The 25,700-nt window shown below is 42.9% G+C and overlaps 1 protein-coding gene across 3 annotated transcripts in view; it reads right to left on the bottom strand.

Annotated features, from left to right (window-relative positions):
- Positions 1-2,717: 2,717 nt before the first annotated feature.
- Positions 2,718-25,700, bottom strand: part of LOC135538180 (leucine-rich repeat and immunoglobulin-like domain-containing nogo receptor-interacting protein 1-B) — a 29,760-nt gene continuing 6,777 nt past the window's right edge. The window contains exons 1-2 of one of the 3 annotated variants that reach the window (XM_064964146.1): positions 8,338-8,425; positions 2,718-7,325 (exon numbers count right to left, since the gene is read on the bottom strand). In XM_064964146.1, the coding sequence (XP_064820218.1) occupies positions 5,466-7,313 (1,848 nt within the window). In that variant the 5' untranslated portion in view covers positions 7,314-7,325; positions 8,338-8,425 and the 3' untranslated portion in view covers positions 2,718-5,465. Of the gene's footprint in view, positions 7,326-7,887; positions 7,992-8,337; positions 8,426-25,700 lie in introns of those variants that run through there. The other 2 variants (XM_064964145.1, XM_064964144.1) reach the window with 2 other exon arrangements.

Consider the following 25,700-nt stretch of genomic DNA (forward strand, 5'->3'; position numbering starts at 1 on the left):
GCTCAATTTTGCACCGGGGCCTCCCACTCTATTCTGGTTAGAGCCAGTTTGATGTTTTTTTAATGTACAAAATATGTGCTTTTCTTTTTTTTAAAAGGACATTTCTAAGTAACCCCAAACTCTTGTTGGGAGTAGTGCCTTTCCTCAGCCAGTGTTATATGTGCAAAAGTACTATCTCACAACTCGATGAAACCTTCACTCTTGTGCAGACATTTAGAAACAAAACATGCCAATTTGAAAAATAAGCCACAGGTTTTTTTTGCGAGAATTAAGACGACTTTCCAAAAGTAAGGCATGTATAAAAGCAACAGATACCATTAATGAGAAGGTTCTAGAAGCGTCTTATATGGTGAGCTACCGAGTGGCTGGGACAGGCAAGCCCCATACTATTGTGGAGGACTTAATTCTTCCTGCTGCCACAGATATGGCTGGGACAATGCTGGGGGAAAAGGCCAAAAAAAACTATTAAGACAATGCCTTCGTCAAACAACACTGTTTCACGACGCATCAGTGAGGTGGCAGGAGATGTTTTGAAACAATTACTGCTTCGCATACAAGCCAGTGAATTCTATGCGTTACAGCTGGATGAGTCAACAGACGTGGCGGGCCTGGCACAGCTCCTGGTATAAGTCTGTTACATTTATATGGGGTCAATTAAGGAAGACATCCTCTTCTGCAAATCACTGGAAACCAGGACAACAGGAGAGGATATTTTTAAAGTACTGGACAGCTTTGTGACATCAAATGGACTTTAGTGGTCAAGATGTGTTGGTATCTGTACAAATGGACATTTAGTGGTCAAGATGTGTTGGTATCTGTACTGATGGCGCAAAAGCCATGACAGGGAGGCATAGTGGAGTGGTAACTGCAGCGCCACCGAGAGGCTCTTGGGTACACTGCAATCCACCGCAGTGTATCCACTGACGTCACTTGGGTACTCTGCAGCATCCACCGCTCTTGGGTCCAGCATCCACCGAGAGGCTCTTGGGTCACTGCAGCGTCCACCGAGAGGCTCTTGGGTACACTGCAGCATCCACCGAGAGGCTCTTGGGTACCGAGAGGCTCTGCACTGCAGCATCCACCGAGAGGCTCTTGCTGACAGCTTGAAAGACGTTTTCAACACTACAGTGAAAATGGTTAACTTTGTTAAAGCAAGGCCCCTGAACTCTCGTGTATTTTCTGCACGATGCAATGATATGGACAGCGACCATGTAACGCTTTTACATACAGAAGTGCGCTGGTTATCAAGGGGCAAAGTATTGACATTTTTTAAATACAGAAACAAGCTTAAAGTTTTCTTTACTGAACATAATTTTCACTCGTCTGATCGCTTGCATGATGACGAGTTTCTCAAATGACTGGCCTGTCTGGGTGATGTTTTTTCTCGTCTGAATGACCTGCATCTAGGATTACAGGGACTCTCCACAACTATTCAATGTGCAGGACAAAATTGAGGCTATGATTAAGAAGCTGGAGTTCTTCTCTGTCTGCATTAACAAGGACAACACACAGGTCTTTCCGTTATTGTATGATTTTTTGCGTGCAAATGAACTCAGGTTTACTGACAATGTCAAATGTGATCTAGCGAAACACCTGAGTGAGTTGGATGCACAATTACACAGGTACTTTCCAGAAACGGACGACACAAACAACTGGATTCGTTATCCCCTTTCATACTCTGCCTAAAGTCAACTTACCGATATCCCAACAAGAGAGCCTCATCAAAATTGCAACAAGCAGTTCTGTGAAAACTTAATTTAATCAGAAGCCACTGCTAGATTTCTGGAAAGGACTGCACTCAGAGTATCCTGCCTTGGCAAATCACGCTGTTAATTAAGACACTGATGCCCTTTGCAACCACATACCTATGTGAGAGTGGATTCTCGGCCCTCACTAGCATGAAAACTAAATACAGCCACAGACTGTGTGTGGAAAATGATTTAAGACTGAGACTCTCTAATACAACCCAACATTGCAGAGTTATGTGCCTCCTTTTAAGCACAACCTTATTAACATGTGGTGAGTTATTCACAGTTTCCATAAACAAGTACGTTTTTTTTATGTAAGATGGTTAAACAAAGAGCAAAATTATCGATTATTATTATATTATTATTTGTGACCTGGTCCTATAAGAGCTCTTTATCACTTCCCGCAAGCCGGGCTGTGACAAAAACTAATTATTATGTTTAATGAATGTATCGTATAGTGTGTGTGTGGCAGCCTTACAATGATGGCAAAAAAACAACATTTGAGAGTGGTGCTGGAGCTGCAGCTGGAGGTTGAATGTTTGAAGGGGTACGGGACTATAAAAGGTTTGGGAACCACTGCTACATTTCATAGCTCCTCCCTGGCCTCTGATACTGTAGCAGGATCAACTCCAATAATATCCTTTCGTGTTCAACTCCTAGAGTGTCAGGATGACACAGTTTCATATTGGCTTCTTTGGTGTTCTCATAGCAACGTCATCCCCTGTAAATTATTCACAGCTGCACTCACAGCATGAAAGAATAAACGGGTTATAGCATCCCCCATCTGGCTCGGCTACCGCATACAAAAGGGAGAAAACCAACTCTGAGACCTGAAATCCGAGGCTTGTCAACAGTGCCTACTACTGTATTCACACTCGGGGATATACAGCAGGCAAATAGACTCATTTGGTGCCCTTTCAATGTACTTGAGTGGAATAGCATCAAAAATTAATACAATTACTGTATAAAACTTTATTGTTTTAATATGCTTTCATTCCGTCCATTATTTCATAACCAGCGGGTTTATGAACACATTACTTTCAGAGCAGACTATGGCTGTAAAATGTATTTCACCACATAAAACCCTGTTAACACATCAACTGTATTACAACAACTGGTTCCTGATCACTGCAAACAGGAGAACACACTGACAAAGAAAACATGGGGCTTCAAATTGACTATCACACTTGTCATTTGAAGCATGGTTTGTGATTATACAAACAACCCAGCAAACCAAAATTAATTTTGTGAAAGTTCCCAGAACATTTGTTAGGTTGCGGCAAATGTTCTCATAACACAAAAAACTGTCCACTTGTGCTGATGGTTATACAATGTTTGTATAAAACATTTGCATTTTGCAAGAATGTTCCCAGAACGATGCTCTCATATTTTGTTGTGGCCGTATGTTGTAAAAAACATTACTGCTACATTGTGTTATTACATTACCTTGGTAACCTAATGAGAACGTTTGGGGAATGTCCTGTGGTGTTTCTTACAGATGTTGTGCACAACATTTTAGGGAATGTTAGGAGAACATTCCAAGGATATTTCATAAAAACAAAAAAATTGTACAAAACGATTTTGTTAACAAAAACATTATTTTAATGTTTTTGGGATGTTAATCATCCTAAGACCCTAACTAGAACTTAAGGGGAATCTTAGCTAATGTTCAGGGAATGTTCCTAGTTTGCTAGGAAAGGATTTGAGCCACTGCACATTAAGTAGACAAAATGGCATCAGAGGACCCTAACTTCATTGCTGATATTTTACATTGTACTTATTCCGTGATTTATACCGATGACCTTTGTGATTTTGATGATTGTCAAGGATAATATATATATTGTTTTACAACTTAGAATATACCATTCTATGCCTTTCTAGCTTACTTTTATCTCTTAAGTGCATTCGAAAAGTATTCAGACCCCTTGACTTTTTCCACATTTTGTTACGTTACAGCCTTATTCTAAAATGGATTAAATAAAAAAAATCTTCATCAATCTACACACAATACCCCATAATGACAAAGCGAAAACAAGTTTTTAGAATTTTTTGAAAATGTATTCAAATTCAAAAAATTATTTGCATCCTGTTTCTATTTATCATCCTTGAGATGTTTCTCCAACTTGATTGTCGTCAACGTGTGGTAAATTCAATTGACTGGACATGATTTGGAAAGGCACACACCTGTCTATATAAGGTCGCACAGTTGACAGTGTATGTCAGAGCAAAAACCGAGCCATGAGGTCGAAGGAATTGTCCGTAGAACTCAGAGACAGGATTGTGTCAAGGCACAGATCTGGGGAAGGATACCAAACATTTCTGCAGCATTGCAAGAACACAGTGGCTTGGCACCACCAAGACTCTTCCTAGAGCTGGCCTCACTGCCACACTGAGCAATGGGGGAGAAGTGCCTTGGTCAGGGAAGTGACCAAGAACCCGATGGTCACTCTGACAGAGTTCCTCTGTGGTGATGGGAGAACCTTCCAGAAGGACAACCATCTGTGCAGCACTCCACCAGTCAGGCCTTTATGGTACGGTGGCCAGACGGAAGTCACTCCTCAGTAAAAGGCACATGACAGCCGGCTAGTAGTTTGCCAAAGGCACCTAAACACTCTCTTTGGCCTGAATGGCAAGCGTCACGTGTGGAGGAAACATGGCACCATCCCGACGGTGAAGCATGGTGGTGGCAACATCATGCTGTGGTGATTTTTTTCAGCAGCAGAAACTGGGAGACTAATCAGGATCGAGGCAAAGATGAACGTAGCAAAGAACAAAGAGATCCTTGATGAAAATCTGCTCCAGAGCATTCAGGACCTCGACTGGGGCGAAGGTTCACCTTCCAACAGGACAATGACCCTAAGCACACAGCAAAGACAACGCAGGAGTGGCTTCGGGACAAGTCTCAGAATGTCCTTGAGTGGCCCAGCCAGAGCCCGGACTTGAACCCCATCGAACATCTCTGGAGAGACCTGAAAATAGCTGTGCAGCGACGCTCACCCTCCAACCTGACAGAGCTTGAAAGGATCTGCAGAGAAGAATGGGAAAAACTCCCCAAATACCGGTGTTTACTGAGTAAAGGGTCTGAAAGCCTGTTTTTGCTTTGTTATTATCGGGTGTTGTGTGTACATTGATGAGTTAAAAAAACGATTTAATCAATTTTAGAATAAGTCTGTAACGTAACAACATTTAGAAAAAGTCAAAGGGGTCTGAATACTTTCCCGAATGCTAAGGAACGTACATTGCTTGAATTGCGCCTGCTCATAATACAGTAATATGCTCAAAACCCATAACCATTAAAGGTATAGTTCAAACAAATTGACATGATATTCCTCTTACCGTTGCTGCTGTCAATTTCAGTATTATTGTGAACTACCCCTTTAAGTGGTATTGCGACCATTCCTTTGCTCATTGTACATGGTAAGAAGAACAAGACACAGAGAAAATAAAACAATCAAAAGACTAGATAAAGACAATCTCCCTTTTCAGGTTGAAAGGAGCATAAAACATGACTGGCTTATTTTCTTTATGACTATTGCCCATAAAAACGCACAGAGATTTGAATACTTTTAAATCCAACACTCGCTGTTTAAGATTCAGTCCCTGAAGGTAAAACAGTCTTGGGTATAGTATCAAGATGTCTATCTCTCATAAATTCCACATATATTTAAAGAGAATATAGTGTGTCCACCCTCAATTTGAAGTCAGTAAGCTTGAGTCTCACATCATTTTCATGTTGAATTTACGTGGCGCATCGCCGGTTGGACTACTCTCACCTGCCTCCGCCTTACGCGGTACATACTCAATCTCTATGTTTGGCTTGACGTTGCCTTTTCCTCTGCTCCAGAGGAAGAGGATGACGAGACAGAAGAGGACGACGCCGAGGAACGAGATAAATCCCATGGTGGTGGCGATGATCAGAGTCTTCACGTCGAATGGGAAGGGAACCTGGGCCAGGGTCCCGTTGGCCCCGTCCTCGCTGGGCTGGTTGGAGATGAAAGCAAACGTCTTGTTGGGTTGGTGCGGCCAGTTGGGCGAGTAGCTGTGCACATGCAGGTGGGCAGGCTTGGTGTCATTCCCTGCAGCATTGCTGGCGATGCACAGGTAGGTACCGTTGTCCTGGATCTGGGCGTAGCGCACCTCTAGCGTGCCCTCGGGGGACACGCTGAGACGCCCCACGGACTTGGTGGTGATGAACTGCTTCTTGGGGGACAGCCACATGATCACGGGGGCTGGGTCGCCGTCCGCCTGGCATGTGTAATGGACCGTTGTGCCCTCGTCTACGTGCCTCTGCAGTGCCTTGTGGTCTTGTATCCTGGACTTCTGGCAGGTGAAGGAATCGGAGGGGAGGATGTCGGGGAAGTCTTTGAACTCCTTGCCCTGCACGGCCTCGGGCAAAGAGCAGGAGGGCTGCTGCCGGTTGAAGTTGAGCCTCCAGCGGCGACGGAAGACCCAGAGCAGTCGGCAGTCGCAGGCCAGTGGGTTCCCGTACAGTGCCAGGGTCTCCAGGTTCCCCACGGAGTGAAACACAGATTCCTCCAGGGTGCTCAGGCTATTGCTGGATACGTTGAGGACTCGGAGATGGTTCAAGCCCCGGAAGGAGTAGGGCTCGATTGTGGCTAATCTCCCTCCTACCAAGTGGAAGGCCTGGAGCCTCATTAGATTGTGCAGCTTGTTCCCCTCCACCGTGTGAATGGGATTAAAAGACAAGTTGAGAAAGAGAAGGTGCCCAAGGTGTCGGATGGCCTGGTAAGGGATGGCGGTGAGGTTACAGTTTGTGATGGTCAGGGAGGTGATGTTGAGGCCGTACAGGCATTTGGAGGTCATGGTGTCCAGGTAGGGCCAGTAGGAGATCTCTAACACCTTCAGGCGTTCAAGCCTCTTGAAGGAGTAATCCCTGACGGCATTGACGGTGAGGTGGCGTAGTCGCAGCGATAGCAGGTTGTGCAGATGGCTCAGGGCCTCAGTGGGCACCGACGTCAGGTTGCAGCGCTCCATGGTCAGCTGTTCCAGGCTGCTGAGGCCATGGAACGCTCGGTGAGAGATGAACACCAGGTCGTTATCGCCGACTTCCAGAGCCTTCAGATTGTACAGCTCCTGGAACATGTAGTCCAGCAGGATGACAATTCTGTTCTCGCTAATGTCCAGCTGGGTGAGGTTGCTGAGGCCTGTGAACACTCCCAACTGGATTAGCTTAAGCTGGTTGTTGCGCAGCCCCAGAGTCCGCAAGCCGACAAGGTTGCTAAAAGCCCCGGGCTCCATGGAAGAGATATTGTTCTCATTGAGCTGCAGCTCCTCCAGCTGTGGGTAGTTGATGAACTCCTCAGGCCCCAGGCTTTTCAGACGGTTCTTGCTGAGGTCCAGTAGTTTCGTCTCGATGGGGATGCCCTCGGGAAACGAGGCCAGCCTCCGTCGATGGCACACCACGGAACGTTCCTGAGCATTACACTCACAGCGGGACGGGCAGCCGGTGGTGGATCCGGAGAGGACAGTGCCCAGCATTAGGACCAGGATGGGCTGCCAGCACGCCACCAGGTAGCTGTGCCCACCTGCCTCCCCGGACACCATTCTACTGCTTACCTGCGGAGACAGAAGTAAGAGGGATGGTTGGCACATTTAAAGGAGAACTACATGTATAAACACATTTTTTTTAAATATATTATTTTGTCAGGTTTGACGCTTATCTCCTGAAGTATTATTGATATAAAAAACATTTGTGTTTATTTAACAAACAATACTTTAGCCACACAACAGACAAAAATCATAACTCTTGCCCAGAAGATGATGTCACGGGGTTACATCCGCCTCAGATTTGGACTAAAGGCTCTGGGTTAGACAAGTGGTATAAATATCAGGTGAAATACCAGAAGGTGAACAGAAAACCTCAGATTTCCTTTCACAACAACAATCTTCTTCAAACTATTCCTGTGCTGTTTAGTAACTACGCCAGTCACAGAGGACACATCTGAATTACAGCTTTAATTGTTTTTTTTTAATGCAATAAACGACAATGCTCAAATTCGTCCTTCTCACTTCCGATTAGACTCTCGCATAAACCTCAATCAACTAAATGAAGCAGACAAAGTATTTACAGCCATAAACAAATGTCAGTTTAATTGACAAATGATGGAGAGATACCTACTTCCAATGTGAAAGAGAATTATGCCAGGCTTGTATGGAACACAATGTATTGTTCTGTACAATTGCCTGAAGGACATTGTACTCTAGACTCTCTGTCTATTCCGATTGCAGGTTACTCTTCTCTGTTACTCTTCTCTTATCTGTGTGTCACGGTCCTAAACACCAACTGCTGCTCTATCGACATAGGACTGTAAGTCTTCTGTAAACCCCAAAGAACTACTGTCCATCCAACCGTGACAGATACATTCTTTATCCTGGCTTTATGAACTCTTCATCTGCTGGCCGAGGGAGAAATGGGCTGCCTTGTGGGCTCCAGGGTCTGTCAGTTACTGTTCCAGATGTTAGAAACACCTTGAGTCACCTGTCAATCTCCCTGTGACAAGTAGTTGGAATGAGAAATAGTTTACCCAAATGTGCTTTAATTCAATGGATTAAATGAACAAAGTGCTACCTAAACAAGTGTGCTGCCTGCAACTAAACACAACACCACCATGCGGCTGGCTGGCGAGCTGTCGACCTTGGAGTGATTTACAACGGAGATTGCTGCAGAGAAGTGATAAACGGAGAGAGAGAGACTGTTTAAACTCTTATTTGCTTTAGACTCAGGGACGCTTTAACTTGCAAAAGCCTTCAAGCTCTGGTTCCCACATCGATCATACAATTTTGAGGCTCATCCATGTCTGTGGGATGTGCTCTGTGAAGAAGCCATGCTAAGTTAGAATAATAGCTCTCTGGACATTCTCTGTATTGAGAGGGCTTTATTTGACAGTCAATCTAAAAATCTGTATCATCCATCAATATGCGCTAATGTTGCTAAATGTCCCTAAAGGACAGGGTAAATGTCACTGTCCTCAAACCATTTCACTGACTCCTGGCTAAAGTCCACAGAGACCGAGAGGAGGAAAGGCTGTCTGCACAGTGCAACAAGAATCTACAAACTCAAAAGTCAATCAGAAATACTGTTTGTTTCTCCCAAAATGCATGGTGAAAGAAAAGGTCTCAAGTCCAAAAACATCTGATGAAATACATGCAACAGGAAGGCTCACTTGCATGCAGGTAATGTAGGCATACATACTGAACATACAGTAACTAACCAAACATTGTGGTTTCGCTAGACTGTATATACGAAACATGTTCACTAGACTGTACATTTCTCCTGGGAAAACATGTTCACTACAGTAACTAACCAAACATTGTGGTTTCACTAGACTGTACATTTCTCCTGGGACTAAACATGTTCACTAGACTGTACATTTCTCCTGGGACTGAACATACAGTTCACTAGACTGTACATTTCTCCAGGTTTCATGTTCTAGACTGTACATTTCTCCAGGGACTAAACATGTTCACTAGACTGTACATTTCTCCAGGGAAACATGTTCACTAGACTAATCATGTAAACATGTTCACTAGACTGTACATTTCTCCAGGGACTAAACATGTTCACTAGACTGTACATTTCTCCAGGGACTAAACATGTTCACTAGACTGTACATTTCTCCTGGGACAGATACTAAACATGTTCACTAGACTGTACATTTCTCCTGGGACTACATGTTCACTAGACTGTACATTTCATTTAGACTGTACTTTCTCCAGGGACAGATACTAAACATGGGACAGATACTAAACATGTTCACTAGACTGTACATTTCTCCAGGGACAGATACTAAACATGTTCACTAGACTGTACATTTCTCCAGGGACAGATACTAAACATGTTCACTAGACTGTACATTTCTCCAGGGACAGATACTAAACATGTTCACTAGACTGTACATTTCTCCAGGGACTAAACATGTTCACTAGACTGTACATTTCTCCAGGGACTAAACATGTTCACTAGACTGTGCATTTCTCCAGGGACTAAACATGTTAGACTGTACATTTCTCCAGGGACTAAACATGTTCACTATTTTTCTCCAGGGACAGATAAAACATGTTCACTAGACTGTACATTTCTCCAGGGACTAAACATGTTCACTAGACTGTACATTTCTCCAGGGACTAAACATGTTCACTAGACTGTACATTTCTCCAGGGACAGATACTAAACATGTTCACTAGACTGTACATTTCTCCAGGGACAGATACTAAACATGTTCACTAGACTGTACATTTCTCCAGGGACAGATAAAACATGTTCACTAGACTGTACATTTCTCCAGGGACTAAACATGTTCACTAGACTGTACATTTCTCCTGGGACAGATACTAAACATGTTCACTAGACTGTACATTTCTCCTGGGACAGATACTAAACATGTTCACTAGACTGTACATTTCTCCAGGGACTAAACATGTTCACTAGACTGTACATTTCTCCTGGGACAGATACTAAACATGTTCACTAGACTGTACATTTCTCCTGGGACAGATACTAAACATGTTCACTAGACTGTACATTTCTCCAGGGACTAAACATGTTCACTAGACTGTACATTTCTCCAGGACAGATACTAAACATGTTCACTAGACTGTACATTTAGACTGTACATTTCTCCAGGGACAGATACTAAACATGTTCACTAGACTGTACATTTCTCCAGGGACTAAACATGTTCACTAGACTGTACATTTCTCCAGGGACTAAACATGTTCACTAGACTGTACATTTCTCCAGGGACTAAACATGTTCACTAGACTGTACATTTCTCCAGGGACAGATACTAAACATGTTCACTAGACTGTACATTTCTCCAGGGACAGATACTAAACATGTTCACTAAACATTTCTCCAGGGACTAAACATGTTCACTAGACTGTACATTTCTCCAGGGACTAAACATGTTCACTAGACTGTACATTTCTCCAGGGACAGATACTAAACATGTTCACTAGACTGTACATTTCTCCAGGGACAGATAAAAAACATGTTCACTAGACTGTACATTTCTCCTGGGACAGATACTAAACATGTTCACTAGACTGTACATTTCTCCAGGGACAGATACTAAACATGTTCACTAGACTGTACATTTCTCCAGGGACAGATACTAAACATGTTAACTAGACTGTATATTTCTCCAGGGACTAAACATGTTCATAGACTGTAATTTCTCCACATGTTCACTAGACTGTACATTTCTCCAGGGACAGATACTAAACATGTTCACTAGACTGTACATTTCTCCAGGGACAGATACTAAACATGTTCACTAGACTGTACATTTCTCCAGGGTCTAAACATGTTCTCCATTTCTCCTGGGACAGATACTAAACATGTTCACTAGACTGTACATTTCTCCAGGGACAGATACTAAACATGTTCACTAGACTGTACATTTCTCCAGGGACAGATACTAAACATGTTCACTAGACTGTACATTTCTCCAGGGACTAAACATGTCACTAAACATGGGACTAAACATGTTCACTAGACTGTACATTTCTCCAGGGTTCACTAGACTGTACATTTCTCCAGGGACTAAACATGTTCACTAGACTGTACATTTCTCCAGGGACTAAACATGTTCACTAGACTGTACATTTCTCCAGGGACAGATACTAAACATGTTCACTAGACTGTACATTTCTCCAGGGACTAAACATGTTCACTAGACTGTACATTTCTCCAGGGACTAAACATGTTCACTAGACTGTACATTTCTCCAGGGACTAAACATGTTCACTAGACTGTACATTTCTCCAGGGACAGATACTAAACATGTTCACTCCTGGGAGAGGTTCACATTTCTCCAGGGACAGATACTAAACATGTTCACTAGACCGTACATTTCTCCAGGGTCTAAACATGTTCACTAGACCGTACATTTCTCCAGGGTCTAAACATGTTAACTAGACTGTACATTTCTCCAGGGACAGATACTAAACATGTTCACTAGACTGTACATTTCTCCAGGGACTAAACATGTTCACTAGACTGTACATTTCTCCAGGGACTAAACATGTTCACTAGACTGTACATTTCTCCAGGGACTAAACATGTTCACTAGACTGTACATTTCTCCAGGGACTAAACATGTTCACTAGACTGTACATTTCTCCAGGGACTAAACATGTTCACTAGACTGTACATTTCTCCAGGGACTAAACATGTTCACTAGACTGTACATTTCTCCAGGGACAGATTCCTGGACATAAACGAATGATCAAAGGTTCCATTTTAGGACCACGGTAACCGCAGTAACCAAAACTATGTGGCACATACCATAGAAATATAATCCACCCATTATGCCATCATTGACTTGAATAGGGAGGCTTGTTCTATGGATTCTAGTTCTATGGCACATGCTGCATTTGGCTTCCAAGAGTGGCTGCGGTCGACATCATATTTAACCACTGGGCAGTACAGTAAGATTTCATGGTTTATGTGGTTGATGAAGTAGTAAGCTAACCATTGTTATTAAACATTTCTGTGGTCTCCGATATCGTTCTCCAAAAGATAAATACTCTAGGAAGTATTTCACTTTGATCGACAGACATCTGTTTTTCAGGTATTTCTGAGAAACACTCCATTACAGTTTAATGAAAGTATAATACGCCAGTAGTACTACGCACTAGATCAGAACCACAGCTCTACCTGGACTGGGTTTCCCCCAGCGAGAGGAGCAAAATGATGAGTGTACAGTAGAGAGTTGTACAAAGCTGTCCAGGTTGTCGAGTATGAATGGAAGTATCAAGTGGAACAGAAACAGTCTCCTGCCAGAGAGCCGGCATGTCGTCACTGCTGATAAGTGGTGGTACTGAATCAGCATATAAACAGCTTGAACTCACACAGATGAGAAGTGAGGGAGCTCATTCTCTGCAACACATAATGGTTTTTCAAGAGTGCTTCAATTGTTCGGCGGAAGTGCTCGATAGTATCTCTCTTTGTGCAACTTGTGTCACATAGTTGTACGATTAACAAAACAGACGTGACAGTAGGATGAGAGGGATTCTGCTGGTAGCAGTGTGGTAACACAAATTACACCTTACAAATGCCAGACGGAGAGAAAGTACTGCCATTAGAACAGTTGGGACTGTTCTTTTAGCAGGACCAGCGACCCAGTAGGTCTAACTGTCTTCTACATTTCTCCTCCAATCTAAATTCACATTTTTCAAAGGGTTGTATAGTGACAGTATAACTCCTGTAATACAACAACTCCTGTAATACAACAACTCCTGTAATATAACAACTCCTGTAATACAACGACTCCTGTAATACAACAAAATCTACTCTGTTGGTTTCAAACTGCAAGAACATGTTTCAACCTTTCACCATACAGTATTATTGTGTGGCTTGTGAATGGATAGATCAGGTTGGTTTAAAAGCATTCACAGACCTCCACCCAACCTAATTGAGGGTTTGGGATATGCCACACAATATAGATGAGAATTGAACCTTGGGTTCATGAATATATTGGGTTAATGACTGTGAAATCTCACTGATGCTAATTGAGGGTTTGGAATATTCCACACAATCAAACATCTATCAAACATCGAACTAATACGCAATAATCTTAACACACAAAAAAATACCAGCACATGGGGAAGAAAAGAAACTAACATGACAAACATAACATTTTGTTCCATGCAAAGCTTTAGAGATTGTTTATTTTTGTAACATCTGATAGATAAAATGGCTGGTCTTCATTGAGCCCAGACAGGACATCAGTCTACCAGCCGAGGAAAATAAAAAGGACGAAGGAGACATGTTGATATTTGAACTGATAAAAGCACTTGAATGTAAATGTTGTGACGTCATTTTGAACTGTGATGAAATGCCAAACACAATGAGTCAAAGGGGTCTGGAATAACAACTCGCTAACACATGACTAAGGCTGCATTTACGCAGGCACACCAATTCTGATCTTTTGCGAAGAATTGTTCTTTTGACCAACTCATAACTGGGCGTAACTGGGCGTAAGATCAGAATTGGGCTGCCTGTGTAAACGTAGCCTGTATCGCCCACTGCATGTCCAGACAATAACATGGACGTGTGGATGAAAGGCATTGCTGTGCTTTGGTGCTTTAGTTGTATCCTAACCTAAAGTCATGCAGTCTTATTTGATGTTTCGTCTTCCTGTGAAAATATGTTGCAGTGAGAGAAGGGTTACAGGATATTTTACTGAGTTATGTCATCCGGGATTCACTTGCAAATGTTTGTATTTTTATTTGTTATTTTACATGGGGCAGAAATAAACCAAACAATGTAATTGAAATAACCCTTAAAATTAAAATGACAAGAGAACCCATTACCAATGTTGCTTTCTGTCTCAAATCACTTTGCATGTTTGTATTGGAGTTTAGTGCATGATCTCATTTCTTTCCACTTTGGAGGAAATTCAACCCATAAAAACAGGAAATTCAACCCCTCTCTCCACCTACCTCTCTCTCTGTTTCCATCTCCATCTCTCTCACCCTGCCTCTCTCCCTGTCTCTCCATCCCCCTCTCCCTGCCTCTCTCCCTGTCTCTCCATCCCCCTCTCCCTGCCTCTCTCCCTGTCTCTCCATCCCACTCTCCCTGTCTCCACCTCCCTCTCTCCCTGTCTCTCCATCCCTCTCTCCCTGTCTCTCCATCCCTCTCTCCCTGTCTCTCCATCCCTCTCTCCCTGTCTCCACCTCCCTCTCTCCGTCTCTCCATCCCTCTCTCCCTGTCTCACCATCCCTCTCTCCCTGTTTCTCCATCCCTCTCTCCCTGTCTCTCCATCCCTCTCTCCCATTCTCCACCTCCCTTTCTCCACCTCCCTCTCTCCCTGTCTCACCATCCCTCTCTCCCTGTCTCTCCATCCCTCTCTCCCTGTTTCTCCATCTCTCTCTCTCCCTGTTTCTCCATCCCTCTCTCCCTGTCTCTCCATCCCTCTCTTCCTGTCTCCACCTCCATCTCTCCACCTCTCTCTCTCCCTGATTCTCCATCTCTCACTCCCTGTCTCTCCATCCCTCTCTCCTTGTCTCTCCATCACTCTCTCCATGTCCTCTTAATAATGACATTGGGAGGAAGCACAGTGGATCTTCCTCTTCCTCCTCTCTCCTGCAGTTGTAGGACTGCTAGCCCTTTCCTCTCGACCTCTCGTTCTCATCCCATTCTGACACATTTTTCTCTCTACCATCCACCCCCCCTCTCTCTCCTGGTAGATGCAGCTGAGCAAGAAAGCTGGTTATCACAGGGAGTGGTCCACTTGCACTGTGAATGTCTATACATTCGCTGTCTATACAGAACCACATAGAACCTGTTCCTCCATCCCTCTCTCCCTGTCTCCACTTCCCTCTCTCCCTGTTTCTCTATCCCTCTCTCCCTGTCTCTCCATCCCTCTCTCCCTGTCTCTCCATCCCTCTCTCCCTGTCTCTCCATCTCTCTCTCCGTCTCTCCATCTCCATCCCTCTCTCCCTGTCTCTCCATCCCTCTCTCCCTGTCTCCACCTCCCTCTCTCCCTGTTTCTCCATCTCTCTCTCCGTCTCTCCATCTCTCTCTCCCTGTCTCTCCATCCCTCTCTCCCTGTCTCTCCATCTCTCTCTCCGTCTCTCCATCTCTCTCTCCGTTTCTCCATCTCTCTCTCCGTCTCTCCATCACTCTCTCCCTGTTTCTCCATCCCTCTCTCCCTGTCTCTCCATCTCTCTCTCCCTGTCTCTCCATCCCTCTCTCCCTGTCACTCCATCCCTCTCTCCCTGTCTCTCCATCTGTCTCTCCATCCCTCTCTCCCTGTCTCTCCATCCCTCTCTCCATGTCCTCTTAATAATGACCTTGGGAGGAATCACAGTGGACCTTCCTCCCTTTCCTCTCTGGACCTCTCGTTCTCATCACATTCTGACACATTTTTCTCTCTACCATCCGTTCCCCCCTCTCTCTCCTGTAAGATGCAGCTGAGCAAGGAAGCTGGTTATCACAGGGAGTGGTCCACTTACACTGTGAATGTCTACACATTCCCTGTCTATACAGAACCACATAGAACCATGACTACATTGAACTCTATTCCACATCAAGTAACTCATGCAAGCGGTACATTTTTATTTAAAAAAGAGATAAAAATACACCTAATGGAACAGCGGGGACTGTGAAGAAACAGGCACAGACTCATGCACACACACACACACACACACACACACACACACACACACACACACACACACACACACACACACACACACACACACACACACACACACACACACACACACACACACACACACACACGATAACAAAATTATGTATTGTAGATATGTGGTAGTAGAGTAGTGGCCTGAGGGCACACACTTAATGTGTTGTGGATGTATTGTAATGTTTTTTTAAATTGTATAATTCCCTTAATTTTGCTGGACCCCAGGAAGAGTAGCTGCTGTCTTGGCTATTGGGGATCCATAATAAATCCAAATACTATTCTATGACCTATGAGCCTCATTTTTCAAGGCTAACTATTCAAGGCTAACTATTCAATGCTAACTATTCAAGGCTAACTATTCAATGCCAACTATTCAAGGCTATTCAACTATTTTTTTTTTTCATTTCATCTTTATTTAACCAGGAAGGCCAGTTGAGAACAAGTTCTCATTTACAACTGCGACCTGGCCAAGATAAAGCAAAGCAGTGTGACACAAACAACACCACAGAGTTACATATGGAATAAACAAATGTACAGTCAATAGCACAACAGAAAAAGTCTATATACAGTGTGTGCAAATGGCGTGAGGAGGTAAGGCAATAAATAGGCCAAAGTTGCGAAGTAATTACAATTTAGCAAACTAACACTGGAGTGATAGATGTGCAGATGATGATGTGCAAGTAGAAATACTGGTGTACAAAAGAGAAAAAAAAGTAAATAAAAACAATATGGGGGATGAGGCGGGTAGATTGGATGGGCTATTTACAGATGGGCTGTGCAGTGATCGGTAAGCTGCTCAGATAGCTGATGCTTAAAGTTAGTGAGGGAAATATAAGTCTCCAACTTCAGCGATTTTTGCAATTCGTTCCAGTCATTGGCAGCAGGGAACTGGAAGGAAAGGCGGTCAAAGGAGATGTTGGCTTTGGGGATGACCAGTGAGATATTCCTGCTGGCGTGCAACGGGTGGGGGTTGTTATTATGACCAGTGACTTTTCAAGGCTAACTATTCAAGGCTTAATGTTCAAGGCTAACTATTCAAGGCCAGCTATTCAATGTTTAATATTCAAGGCTATCTATTCAAAGAAAACTATTCAAGGCAAAATATTCAAAACTAACTATAGCAAACAACCTTACACAACATACTATAGATGAGACAACTTGGCCTATTGTGTCAGCTGTGCAAATAAGGATAGTTGTCAATCATTCACTACATGTTTTCAATCATTCACAACACATGAAGTATGAAGGATTTTGTTTGACTTTGTAACAGAGAAATGGGAACACCGTCAGCACACAACATATTTCCACATTTCCACTTGTCGGAACACAAAACGCAAACAACGTGTTGGATGTTGTTATTTCTCTTCCCTTCCACACAAATTGGTAACATAGTGACTGACCTTCAAGGCAAGAAAAATATTGATTTTACAGGCAGCAATTCTGCTATGCCTATCAGTGAAAACCAGGGTATTAAAAGAGGTTGATACTTCTAATTCATACTTTCCTGCTTCAAAATTCCTTTACCAAATTACTCAAATTATTGGACCAAATAATACTTAGAGACAGTTATTAAAATGAATCCCATCTAAATAAATCAAAAGCTCTGTCAAAGGTACTGACACATGAAGTGTAACCAATAAGTCAGGTTGGGTTAGCCTCACATCTCAACGATTCTGTAATACCATGAAGCTAATGAGTTAGCCTCACATCTCAATGATACTGTAATACCATGAAGCTAATGAGTTAGCCTCACATCTCAATGATACTGTAATACCATGAAGCTAATGAGTTAGCCTCACATCTCAATGACACTGTAATACCATGAAGCTAATGAGTTAGCCTCACATCTCAATGATACTGTAATACCATGAAGCTAATGAGTTAGCCTCACATCTCAATGATACTGTAATACCATGAAGCTAATGAGTTAGCCTCACATCTCAATGATACTGTAATACCATGAAGCTAATGAGTTAGCCTCACATCTCAATGATACTGTAATACCATGAAGCTAATGAGTTAGCCTCACATCTCAATGATACTGTAATACCATGAAGCGAATGAGTTAGCCTCACATCTCAATGATACTGTAATACCATGAAGCTAATGAGTTAGCCTCACATCTCAATGATACTGTAATACCATGAAGCTAATGAGTTAGCCTCACATCTCAATGATACTGTAATACCATGAAGCTAATGAGTTAGCCTCACATCTCAATGATACTGTAATACCATGAAGCTAATGAGTTAGCCTCACATCTCAATGATACTGTAATACCATGAAGCTAATGAGTTAGCCTCACATCTCAATGATACTGTAATACCATGAAGAAAATGAGTTAGCCTCACATCTCAATGATTCTGTAATACCATGAAGCTAATGAGTTAGCCTCACATCTCAATGACCTTCAATTTAAAATGGAATGATACTGTAATACCATGAAACAATGAGTTAGCTTATCTCAATGATTTTTATGCTTTAGCCTCACATCTCAATTTACTGTACCATGAAGCTAATGAGTTAGCCTCACATCTCAATGATACTTCCGTTTGACTACTTAGCCTCACATCTCAATGATTTCTGTAATACCATGAGAATCTAATGAAAGTTGACCTCACATCTCAAAAATACTATACTCTAATACCATGATGTTGAATGAGTTAGACACATCTCAACAGATTGAGCCAAAATGAAGCTAATATTCTCACATCTCAAAACCATCACAACAAAGATACATCTCAATGATACTGTAATACCATGAAGCTAATGAGTTAGCCTCACATCTCAATGATACTATACTGTAATACCATGAAAAGCTGAGTTTATCACATCTCAATGATACTGTAATACCATTGCATGAGTTAGGTTCATTTTACATGAGAAATGAAGTAAATTAGAGCATCTCATTGATATTGAACTGTCTGAGTTAGCCTCTGTCTCAATGATATCTAATTCATAAAGCAATGAGTTAGCCTCACATCTCAACATCTGTAATGAGTTAGCCTCACTCTCAATGATACTGTAATACCATGAAGCTAATCTGAGTTATCACATCTCAAGATACTTAATACCATGAACAATGGGGTTAGCCTCACATCTCAATGATACTGCTAATGAGTTAGCCTCACGTCTCAACGATACTCAATACCATGAAGCTAATGAGTTAGCCTCACATCTCAATGATACTGTAATACCATGAAGCTAATGAGTTAGCCTCTGTCTCAATGATATTGTAATTTTAGACTCACATTACAACAAACAGTAATACCATGAAGCTAATGAGTTAGCCTCACATCTCAATGATTTATACCATGAAGCTAATGAGTTAGCCTCATCTCAATGATACTGTTTTACCATGAAGCGAATGCCTACCACAAAGGGGGGAAAAGACAAAAGACTAATGGTATCAGTCCATCTGTAATGATGAAGCTAATGAGTTAGCCACCTATCTCCAACAGGAGCCTGTTCCAATGGGCCTTTCCCCCTTTAAAACAGTGATGGATATGCTAATGAGGTTTGAGTGACAGCATCTGAAGGGCTAATGAGTTAGCCTCACATCTCAATGATACTGTAATACCATGAAATGCAAGAGGCTAATGAGTTAGCCTCACATCTCAAGAACATGCCATGAAGCTAATGAGTTACCCTCACATCTCAAGATACAGTACACCATACTCTAGAGAACACACAAAGCAAGGGGATCCCAATAGGCACACCTATTTAGAAACAAACACAACTTATTTTTTATGCTTTGAGCTTTACCTAAAACAGGCCCACCTACTCTAGAGAACACTACAAGATTTAGATCAAAGCTTTGGACCTGAGAATCAGGACTTACAAAAAAAAAGGGGACCTGGACACCTTGATGTTGAGATACACACTTCTCAGAACAGATTGGGACCAAAAGGCACACCTACTCTAGAGAACACATCAAACAAAGGGATTTCAAAGGCATTTCAACATTTTAAAAATACTCTCAAAAGAAGGCACATACTGTAGATTGCGTAAAATGAAAAGCTGAGTGTTATTAAGTACTTGATAAACCCGAGTAGGTACACTTTGCATGTGCAGCAGGTTGATTTTACAAAGCAAACCCGAGCAGGCACACTTAGAACTGTCTCGAGAACACTTCTCTTATCTAAGCAACAGACCCGAGCAGGCACACATCTGTGCTCCCCTCTAGAGAACACACAAAGCAAGGGGACCCAGAGCAGGCACACCTACTCTAGAGAACACACAAACAGATGAAGGGATTGAATAGGTATTCAATACACTTAGCAGGACACACCCCTTTTACTCTAGAGAACACACAAAGGGGGGGACCCGAGCAGGCACACCTACTCTAGAGAACACACAAAGTTCCAATGGGACCCTTTAAAACAGTGAGGATACACCTACTCTAGAGAACACACAAAGAGTGACAGCTGATTGAGAACACACAAAGGGGACCCGAGCAGGCACACCACTGGAGGGAACACAAAAAATGGGGACCCGAGCAGGCACACCTACTCTAGAGAACACACAAAGCAAGGGGACCCGAGCAGGTACACCTACTCTAGAGAACACACAAAGCAAGGGGACCCGAGCAGGCACACCTACTCTAGAGAACACACAAAGCAAGGAGATCCGAGCAGGCACACCTACTCTAGAGAACACACAAAGCAAGGGGACCCGAGCAGGCACACCTACTCTAGAGAACACACAAAGCAAGGGGACCCGAGCAGGTACACCTACTCTAGAGAACACACAAAGCAAGGGGACCCGAGCAGGTACACCTACTCTAGAGAACACACAAAGCAAGGGGACCCGAGCAGGTACACCTACTCTAGAGAACACACAAAGCAAGGGGACCCGAGCAGGCACACCTACTCTAGAGAACACACAAAGCAAGGGGACCCGAGCAGGCACACCTACTCTAGAGAACACACAAAGCAAGGGGAACCCGAGCAGGCACACCTACTCTAGAGAACACACAAAGCAAGGGGACCCGAGCAGGCACACCTACTCTAGAGAACACACAAAGCAAGGGGACCCGAGCAGGCACACCTACTCTAGAGAACACACAAAGCAAGGGGACCCGAGCAGGTACACCTACTCTAGAGAACACACAAAGCAAGGGGACCCGAGCAGGTACACCTACTCTAGAGAACACACAAAGCAAGGGGACCCGAGCAGGTACACCTACTCTAGAGAACACACAAAGCAAGGGGACCCGAGCAGGTACACCTACTCTAGAGAACACACAAAGCAAGGGGACCCGAGCAGGTACACCTACTCTAGAGAACACACAAAGCAAGGGGACCCGAGCAGGTACACCTACTCTAGAGAACACACAAAACAAGGGGAACCCGAGCAGGCACACCTACTCTAGACAACACACAAAGCAAGGGGACCCGAGCAGGTACACCTACTCTAGAGAACACACAAAACAAGGAGATCTGAGCAGGCACGCCTACTCTAGAGAACACACAAAACAAGGGGATAAAATTGACAGCTTGGAACACAGGGCTCCAACCACACAACACAAACAAATCAAATCAAATGTTATTTGTCACATGCGCCAAATTCAGTACAACAAGTGTAGGTAGACTTTACCGTGAAATGCTTACCTACGAGCCTTTTCCAAACAATGCAGTTAAAACGAAAGAACATTAACAAATAGATAAAAATGTAACAGTAACACAATAAAATAACATTAATGAGGCTATATACAGGCTATATACAAGTAGTACCGGTACCGAGTCACTGTACTAGGGTACGAGGTTGTATTGTTGTATTATGTACATGTAGGTTTGTTTAGGTGAAAGCCTCCCCGGCTGCTACTGGACTGAAAAGTGATCTCAGTTCAAATTCATGTTTACTCCAAAGGTTTCAACATCCTGGTTGCTTGTCTATGATATTGGATTGGGACTATTTTAGGGGTCTGTCTTTTTCTCTAATGTATGTGTACCATGGGAGGAACTGCCAGAGCAAGAACTACAATTGGTTACTGGATCTCAGACACAGAACACTTGGAAAGACTGTCCGCTGCCATGGCAACCAGACAGCAGTTGGTCCCAATAGTCTAAAGAGGCTTCCTCATCTCCTTTTCTCGGCTGATCTGACAACATGTGGAAAGTGAAAGCTAAGTATTGAATGCCTCCATATCATGATTGCTTTCACTTTTTCCAGTCAGTGCTGGTGCAGGAAAGGAGAAGAACACGTTTTATACTACGACCACATTGGGATTCCCCCGTGGGCTGATTTGTTAGGGCACAATGTCACAGCACATCCAGACAGAAATGGAGTGTTAATAGAAGAGCCATTGTTCTCTGTCTTGCAGAATAGGGGATTTTACCAGCTTTGCAAATCGTTTCTATCTGCAGCCTTGAATCCCACAGAATAAGCCCTTGCACACTGAAGTGAAGATAGCAAAACTAGGCTGGGGGATTCGAAGAGCTGAGCTCCTACCAGAGAGCTTGTGTTATACCTTCTGATTCAGAAATAATATCTTGATATGCTCTTCAAGTTAATGGTTCCCCATTATGATAACATGTTTCAAGGTCAATGGCAAATGATTACTACTAATAAGAGAAATGGTGTGTCTGGTTAATCCACAGGCCATGTTAAAATATACTCAGGTGATATTTGGGTGTCCGTGAATCTGAAGACACAGGGACCCCGAAAATGTCCTCCAAGTGGCCCCTGCTCATGTAGGCTAATTCTCCATCATTTAAATACTCTGAATATGACTTTTTAGTGTAAATGACTGATTACTTTGTAGAATTAACAACAAAACAATATGCGGTTACTGTTAATTGGTGGAGGCTCCTCAGAGGAGGAAGGGGAGGACCAATTTCTTACAAATAAAATCATTAGAAACATTTAAAAGTTATAATTTTTAGATAAAACTATGCTAAATATATTCATATGTCACCAAATAATTGATTATAATGAAGGTCTACAGTGAAGGTCTACAGTAACGTCAACAGTACTGTAGCACCATGGTGTAGCCGGAGGACAGCTAGCTTCCGTCCTCTTCTGGCTACATTGAATTCAATACAAAACCTAGGAGGCTCATAGGCCTCACCCCCTAATTATGACCACTTCCGGAGTACGTCCTGCAACCAATCAAAGCTTTTGCAGCATGAATTGACATGTTGTCCATCCAATCACAGAATTATAGTCAGAGAATTAACCTAGTGTTATATTGGGATTGTGCCACAGAGCATTATGGGGGTTCAATGTGTTGAGAAGCTTTGTGACATTGTTGGATAGAGAGGAAAAGTGATATTTGAGCATTTTGGGGATATTATTCAATTCAAATTAGTTTTTTTCAAATTACAGGAGACGGAGGAGGTATATTATACATTATTTTCTTAGTTTTAAAACTACATTTTTGTGTCGAGTTAGTGCAATTTATAAATACAAATTCTACCAGAATGGTAGAATGGCCAACACTGACGAAAATGTTGTGGACGTTTTGTTGAAGAACCCCTTTCATTCTCTGGGCTACACAGAAAAGGTGCAAATTTAAAGCAAAGGTTGACCTCTGACCTCTGTTCAAAACCAACTGGTTTCGAAAGTATAGCTGGTTAAACAGGGAGCCTGTCATCAAAGCCTGTATTGCTCGCCCGCTTTTTGGACAGTCTGAGCCTTGGTGGAATGGTGGGTACAGCGACCTGAAGAACATCGATCGATCAGCTAAACGGCAAAACAAAAGCAGGGAGCATATAAATGCCCACGTCAGATTCAAGCTTCTGGGAAAAAGCTTCGTTGATAGAGGACATGGGGAAAGGGAAAGTTCTGCCAACAAGGGCAACGACAAGGAGCTTTCAGAGGTAATTGCACTTTACAATGTTTTACTTGCTGAACACATCGAACGTTATCGACTGTCTTTTCTGGGAAAACAATTCCAAATGATTAGATAACTTCCATCTCATCATCCAAAAAAATGTTGATTAAAGAGAGATGTTGACGCAGCGCATTTTTCCACGTGCGCTCAAGTAGGCTTTCCACTTTCCTCCGGTATTTACTTAGCAAAGATGATAACACGTAATCACATCGGTTAAAATAATACGTCTTTGACGATTTCTGAAACACACTGTCGTTTCCCTGCGGTCCGCTCCTACACCGTGGGTCTCCCATCCTCCTCCATTTTTCAAGTCACCAGCCTCCACTGCTGTTAATCTATGCCTCTGTCATGCTTATCCATTGGACTTGGCCCTACAAGGAGATCCCACCACTACCACCAATAGGCCTGCTCCAATGTACAGTACATAGGGACTAGTAAGTAAGACGTCTTACGTAATTAGCTACACTCTGTTCTAATACCCTGTTGTGTTGAAGGAACTGGAACGCACCAGACGAAGAATACCTGAAATGTGAAAAACCCAAATAGAATATCTGATCTGTAAGAACATCAGCTCGTTATGTAATGTGCAGAAAATGGTGCTGCATGACACATCCCTGTACGAGTGCTGAACACATTGTAATGGTCGCTGTTCGGTTGGTTTCACTTCATTTGGGTGCTTTGTTCTGTATGAAATGACTTGCGGTGCAAAGCCTGCGCCGAGTCTAATTGGTCATATTTCCACACAGATCTGTCTCTCTCTGCTCTGACTGAATGTCTAATAATAATTATGTAAAGGGATGTGCTTCTTTCCTCATTAACACCATTCCTCTTGGAGATTCCCCGCTATAGCAGCAGCCTAAGCTGGTAATTACACAAACCTTTTCCCCTCTGTATCAACAGGGATCCAAGTTTCCAGTAGAATTGAAAACTGTGGCTCAATGCAATCCTGAAGGCAATTTTCCACCGGCCAAGCTTCTTAAGGCCCTTTATGGACAGCACAATGGACGATTCTGGGAGATTTTTTTTCATCCCAAATCGCCCGTATAATAATTACCACCAGCTATCTTCGTTCTCATATTCATTTAGCTGATATAGCTCACTCTAGCCAATACTTCCCTAAATATTCACAGTGACAATTACAACAAATGGGCAGGAGGAGTGTTTATTCGGGAGCCCACACTTTGTTTTAGAATATGCAAAGATCACTGCATTATAGAGCCGGTGGAGTGTAGGAGTCAGGGGGAGAATCAAACCACATCCTCCACCATGCCTGGATCATATTTTACATAAAGCTGTTATGATTACATTTAAATGGGAGAGGCTGCTGCAGCGAAGCGCCACTGTGACCTTGTGAATACATTTGTAGAGAGCAAGATTGAGTAGGCTACCCCGTGACTGATCTGATCTGATCTGTCTGTCTGTCTGTCTGTCTGTCTGTCTGTCTGTCTGTCTGTCTGTCTGTCTGTCTGTCTGTCTGTCTGTCTGTCTGTCTGTCTGTCTGTCTCACCTGTCGTCCTCCCTGCACTGCACGCGGTCCACATGTGGTCCGACCGTCTTAACGGTCCCTGACAGGAAGGAACCATTACATATTTAGGATCTTAATTTGAGCAACTTTGCTACAGCAGGAAAATAATCCTGCAGCAACAGGAAGTGGGAATTATTATGTGGATTACAATTAATGGACATTTTTGTCCTGGCTGATAGATTTTTCGTTAGGGAAAATCAAGACTGTAAACTCTCCTTCCATACTCACATTAAGCGTCTCCAATCCAAAATTGAATCGGCTGAAATGTATAGAAACGTTTAAACCTTGAATACACAACCATTTTTATTTCCTGCTTTGCAGGAACATTTTCAGCAATAAAAGTGTGACCAAATTAAGATCCTACATCTGTTTACTGCAATGCTGTGGTTTCAGCAGCATCCTTAACACTCTTC

The sequence above is a fragment of the Oncorhynchus masou genome, unplaced genomic scaffold, assembly GCF_036934945.1.
Source record: "Oncorhynchus masou masou isolate Uvic2021 unplaced genomic scaffold, UVic_Omas_1.1 unplaced_scaffold_926, whole genome shotgun sequence".
NCBI lineage: Eukaryota > Metazoa > Chordata > Actinopteri > Salmoniformes > Salmonidae > Oncorhynchus > Oncorhynchus masou.